The 6088-nt window shown below is 51.9% G+C and overlaps 1 protein-coding gene across 5 annotated transcripts in view; it reads left to right on the top strand.

Annotated features, from left to right (window-relative positions):
• Positions 1–5468, top strand: part of Traf3 (TNF receptor associated factor 3) — a 121957-nt gene extending 116489 nt beyond the window's left edge. For all 5 annotated transcript variants that reach the window (XM_052739051.1, XM_052739053.1, XM_052739049.1 and 2 more), the window contains one exon: positions 1–5468. This exon is cut by the window's left edge and continues 437 nt beyond it. In XM_052739051.1, the coding sequence (XP_052595011.1) occupies positions 1–135 (135 nt within the window). In that variant the 3' untranslated portion in view covers positions 136–5468.
• Positions 5469–6088: the final 620 nt, after the last annotated feature.

Below are 6088 nucleotides of genomic sequence, written 5' to 3' on the forward strand. Positions count from 1 at the left end.
ACTGGAGAGATGAATATCGCCTCTGGCTGCCCAGTCTTTGTCGCCCAAACTGTTCTAGAGAATGGGACGTATATTAAAGATGATACAATTTTTATTAAAGTCATAGTGGATACTTCGGATCTGCCTGACCCCTGACAAGTAACTGGGGAGGTGGATTCAGCAGAAGGTAACTCCTCTGGGGGGTTGAAGCGGTCTGTCTTCACGAAGGTCCTCGCCCTCAAAAAGGACCGTGTGGAACAGGGTAAGCAGCCGGAGGAGGAGGAGGAGGCGTGGCTGGAGGAGCCACACGTGAAAACAGACCCCAACGGATTTCTAATAGACTAGCCACACTCACTCTGAAGAATTATTTATCCTTCCACAAGATAAATACTGCTGTCAGAGAAGGTTTTCATTTTCATTTTTAAAGATCTAGTTAATTAAGGTGGAAACATATATGCTAAAAAGAAACATGATTTTTCTTCCTTAACTTGAACACCAAAACCGAAAACACACATGGAGGTAGCTGGGCGTGTCAGCATGTTAATTTAAAAGGAGAACTTACGAAATAATAATACAGTTTTGATATATTCATCCTAAAATTCAAGAGTGCAATCTTGTTTCAAATATAGTATATTGTCTATTTTTAAGGCCTCATCTGGTCTCTGTTCTAATAATCTGTTTGTCAGAAGGCCCTGAGTAGACATCAAGTCTCTAAATTCAGAAGTCATTTTTAATTTAAAGTTCTACAAATAATTGTTACTGCAACATTTTGTTTTAAAACGTTGATAGACTGATATTTCTTGGAAGAAAATGTAAAATATCAAACACTGGTTATCACTTGTGATAGGAAAGAGAATATTCAACCTGTCGTTATTTCTCGTTAGAAATGTAACCCTTCACTATCTGTCGTAGTTAGTGACATACTTCCCAATGACTATGAGAGGGACAATGCTCATGGATGCTGTGCATCATTGCAGACTTACAGTTGTCTTCACCCTAAAATAGGGCATTAGTTGAACTTTGGAGTTCTACACAAAACCCTGTAGGTTTTTAAAATTCTGCCCCATGTTTAGACAAGCTCTCTGTTGCTGACAGCACCCGCCGCGGTCTCCAGGGTCCAGTGTGTGGGGATAGGCAGGTGACCTGTGCCGCAGGAGGCCCCAGCAAGTGTTTCTCATCCTGTCATACTGCTGCAGGAGGCTAATGATCTCCGAAAGCAACGTCTGTGCTCAGAGATGGTGGCATACGGTACATGTGCCTTAGATGTGACATGCTGCTTCTCGTCCTTGGGTTTGCGTTCACCATGATTCTAGAAAGTGGTAGTTTAACCAGATCTTTCTCTCTCCACCGCCAATCTTTGTCTCTACCAGGGCCCTCAGACAACTGTGAACCTGCCTGGGGAAGCCAGGCCTCCATTGGCAGCTTCTGGAGGCTCTGCTGCTAAATAGTCACGGATTCCAACTCTAGGCCCCCAAGAGCAGCTCAGTCCCACCCCAAGGGAGGGAGGTGTAAGCAGAAGCCACACCCTTCCAAGTCTCCACAAGGGCCCTGAAAATCCCCACAGCATGAAGGAGAAGCCCCACCCACCCACCCTAAGCATTCCCAAGACCGAACCACTGGTCTGGGGGCCTGCCCAGGCTGGCCAGCAGCGGCCCTGGCCTCCCTGTTAGAAGGATGGCCAGCTGATGCCCCAGCCTGTCCTGTCCAGATGGCACTCCCAGCTCACTGTTTACGTCTCTCGATGGTCCAACTGTGATAGAAGCCTGGAGCCCTGCCCCGGTGCCCCTTTTGCTATGCACCACACTTCATGGTGCTCTCACACTGATGGGTGCTACACGCGACGGGTGCTTCTTAGGCAAAACCAATGTGTGCGAACCACCACATCTGTGCCACTTGCCCAAAAGGCGCGCCCACAATTGGCCAGCTGGGCCCGCGCTTCAGACTGCCTGCCTCTGGGCTCTCCCCATGGTCGCGCGGGGACAGCTGGGTTGGTGCCTGGTGGCCCACCTTGTCTCTGGTGCTGCCATCTGTCCTGGGTGTGCCTTTGCCCCAGTGCCTGCTGGAAGTGCCCTCCTCCTGCACACCTGTCCCCATGCCTCCATGAATGACCTCCTGGTCTCCAGCACTTGTCCTGCCCTTCCATGGCTGAAACATTGGGCTCCTCACCTGCTGCTCCCTTCTCCACTCTGCTGGGATCGCTTTGGGGTAAGTCAGTGGAAGCCTGCAGAGCCCACATCCTTTCAGAAGTACCCTCTTTTCCTCCAGGCCTGCCTCTCCCCCCCACCCCCCACCCCGGGGTTCGTCCCCAAAGACCTGGAGTCGGGAGGACCACCTGGCAGTCCTTAGCTGGCCTCAGGTAGCTTTTTCATGGGCAGGTGTCAGCAGCAGGGACATCCTTGCAACACCCCTTTGAAGAAGTCAGCACAGGGCCAATAGGTAGAGGCCAGCAACATCGTGGGCCGATAGAAAGCATGCCTGTCTGTAGGTTTAGACCCTGCTATGAGGGTGACCCTGAGGGATCCTCAGGCACTCCCTGTTAGTGAGACTTTTTACAAGACTCTTCCTATGTGATGCGGACCCTCCTGCCCCCCCCCCCACACCTGCAGGATGTGAGGAAAGCAACTAAGTAACTGTTGTCCCCTGGGATGAGGGCCCAGCATGTCACAGCTTCCTGTAGTGTGTCTTTTGCATTTCTTGGTAACAGTAGAGTAGTGGGCAAGCTCATCCCTTTGTGCCCTGTCTCAGTGTGTGAAGGACGGGCGTGCGAGACATGTCTCCTGGGAGGTGTGGAGCATGTCATGTCCTGCCTGGGTGTGTCTTGCTCTGCTCCGGCTCAGCATTCCTTGGTGCCCCCTTGGTGCTCACCGCCTGGGCCAGCTTTGGGCTGTGGTCTCAGCATAGTTGAGGCCCTGCTGCCAGTTCTGGCAGCCAGCCCTCTCCATTTCACAGGGTCCTGGCCACAAGAAACACAGGCTGGTCGTGCAGTGTGTACCTGGCTGTGCGAAAGTGTCAATTGCTCACTCTATAAAGGCCATTTGTCCTGTGGCCTCCATGAGGAAATTGGACACAACTCCTGCTTGCCTGGGCCAGTGTCTGTACCTGCTCAAAGCCACCCCAGTAAGATGCAAGCCACTAAGTAGCAGTGTGTCCTGAGGCCTGACCCGTGGTTTTTGTGAGTAGTGGAAAGCCTGTGTGAGTAACAACCCAGGACCAGGCTGGGAGTGAGCGCCTTCTACCTTCCTTGGTCAGGGAAAGGAAGGTAGCCTGAAGGCCCTGACTGGGCCTCCCTTACTTCTTGGGGATAGACAGACCCAACCGAGGCCGTGTAGCCTGCCAGGCTGTGGGTAAGACAGAGCAATGGATGAGACTGCAGATGAGTATGCGTGATGGGCTCATGGAGGAGAGTAGCGCCCACACCCCAACCTACCCAGCTATCAGTTTCTCTCGAACCCATGCTTAGCATTTGAAGAAGCAAAGGGCTGTTGAGGGAGCCTGCACCTCAGTCCATCTCCATCTCCCCTTGAAGTAGCCTATGCACAGATGTACCGTGTCCCTAAGACAGCAGAGCAGCCAGACGGCACAGCAGTCAGCTAGCTGTAGGAGGTGACTGCGTACGGCCACGTCCTGCCTCCTTTCTTGTCTCTTTTCTTTCTCCATTTCCTCCAAAGACTGGGACTCCAGGGAGCGGTGGCATGAAGCACTGACTTTGCTCCCTGGGCGGCCTCCAGCAGGGCCTTCAGACCCACCACCACCAGATCCCCTTTGAATTGGCTTTGTCTCACTATCTGTGGTCAGCCTCATGAGGCCCTGGAGGTCAGACGCAGTCTCTTTCGGGTAGCTGGCCACCTTCCCCATACCTCCTTAGTCTGCCCCAGAGTCCTACCTGGAGTCGGGACCACATGCCTGCTCCCTTGGGCCTGACATTAACGATACCACTGTGACTGAGCAGTGTGTGGTAGCAGTCACCCATGACAGGCCTGACGAGCAGTGGACTATATCCAGCAAAGGGGAGTGTGTCTGGGAATGCCAAGCAACAGGGTCTCGGGTGGACTACTGCTGCTGGCCCAAGAGGAGAGCAGGGGGAGGGCCAGTGCCAACAGCATGACCCTTGCCGCCTCTTCACCCCTGCACACTGCCAAGCATTGCAGGGAAGCACTTTGTACCTGACCAAGACATTTCCCACCTGACGGGGGACAGGGTGGGTCAGTCCCTACCCTCCTATACATCCCTCTGCTTGGGACCATCAGTGAGTGGAGAATGGCTTGGTGGAGCTTAGGGTACTTTTTTTTAAACTTTCAATCCAGCCCTGTCCTGGCTCGACTGCAGGAGAGCTAGTGTGAGTTCCAGGCATGCCATTCATTGTGTCTGAGTGTGACAAATGAGGGTCTGCCTCCAAATCTTCTCAGACTAAGATCATGGTTTTTGTCTTCCGTTTACAAATCCATAGCAGCTCTTTTCTCCAGCCTAGAACGTGTCCACAGGGTCTGGGTCAGGTGAGGGGATAGTTGGCAAGTGATCCAGCCATCATTAACTGTTTCACTCCAGCTGGTGCTGGTTGCCGTGGGCACTGTGGCATCAGGGAGCCAGGCCTGCAGGGACAGTAAAAAGAGGCCAGCAGCCCATCACAAAGACCTGGACATGCCCCAGCCTGTTGTCCACTTGGAGGGTTCCCTGGGCACCATTGCTAGCAGGTGGGCAGTGACCCACACAAAGGCAGCCATACAGCTAAGCAGGCCCAAGTAGCCCAGCAGGGTGATTCATTTCCCCTGCCACACCATGTCTGGAGTCTTTCTTGTGAGTTCACTGTGGAAAGGAGGTCACTGTGCCACTCCGTAGTCAGTGGTGACTGGCGTACACCCTTAGTCCCCTTTAGTCAAGTCAGATAACCTTCAAAAGCAAATAAATGACCTAATTGGAAAACACAAAAGCCGGCCTTCCTTCCAAGGATTTCCCTAAGCATCTGTAGGCGCTGACTGAGGAAGTGGGGATTAATGCAGACTGCTGTGGAGTTGCGTTCTTTTCTCTGATGGCACGCCTCTTGTGTTCAGTTCTATTACCCAAAAACAAAGACCAAAGAAGGCCAATCTCTCATTTGACTGTATTTCTAATCTGCCTGTTTTGACACTTGCCGTCTGTAGTAACCGCTCGCTGTGAGGCCCCATCTTGACAGTCCAAGTGATTGTGACCAGTGATTAGCGTCCCGTGTTCTTCCGCTCTTCTAAGAAACTGAGACAGTGTGAGTTATTGCTCAGCAATAATCCTGTCACTAGGAGTTAGCAACATGTCTCATTTCCTGATAGCATTATGATGTTTTGTATTCTGTTTACTGTATGTTATGTGTGGTTTCATTTGGTATTTATTTGTGTTTTGAGGTCTTGCGATGTTTCTGTTCTGCTGCTAATAATAAAGTTTGTAAGACTGTAGAATGCAAAATTTTGCAATGCTAAAGTGTCTATTAGAGGAAAATAAAGCTGATTTAAGAGTCCTGAGTTCTTACTGCAGTCTGTCACCACTGAGCTTTGGGCTGGCCTCCTCCAGCTGTTCTCACAAGTGGCTAAGTGACAGCTGCCTGCGGACACCCTTCCTTCCAAGCTGCCACCATCCTGAGATACCAGAAGGTTCTGAGCAAGGCCTGTTTGCTCATGTCACCCCAGGTCTTGCCTGCAGCTCACAAGACCGTGTGGCGGTCCAGGGTGAAGAAGAGAACACGGGTGAGAACCAGATCCACAAGTACCAGGACTAGATAGGAGCCGTGACTGGGCGGGGAGCCCATGTTCTGAAAGCTCTGTCTCAAATAGAGAGCATGAGGCTTAGAGAGGAAGGCAGGCCCCGGGCTGTCTGGGGCCCATGTGCTCTGTCCTGTGAGGGGTTGCTGCCTATGGCCAGGCATCACTCAGTGCCCCCTGCCTGCTCTGTAGGATGCTGCCAGGTAACTAGAACCACACATGGGAGCATTGGAGACTGGGAAGTCTGGTGTTCCCCCTTTTTGGAAATGGACAATTTCATCAACACCTCATTTGTAAAACCCTGGAGAATTCAAAGCCACCTTCCCTGTCCTGTTCAAACCCTGCCACAGCCACCTGCAGCAGAACCCTGAGCACAAGCTGGT

The sequence above is a fragment of the Peromyscus californicus genome, unplaced genomic scaffold (genome assembly GCF_007827085.1).
Source record: "Peromyscus californicus insignis strain IS unplaced genomic scaffold, ASM782708v3 Scaffold_15__1_contigs__length_86483966, whole genome shotgun sequence".
Taxonomy (NCBI): domain Eukaryota; kingdom Metazoa; phylum Chordata; class Mammalia; order Rodentia; family Cricetidae; genus Peromyscus; species Peromyscus californicus.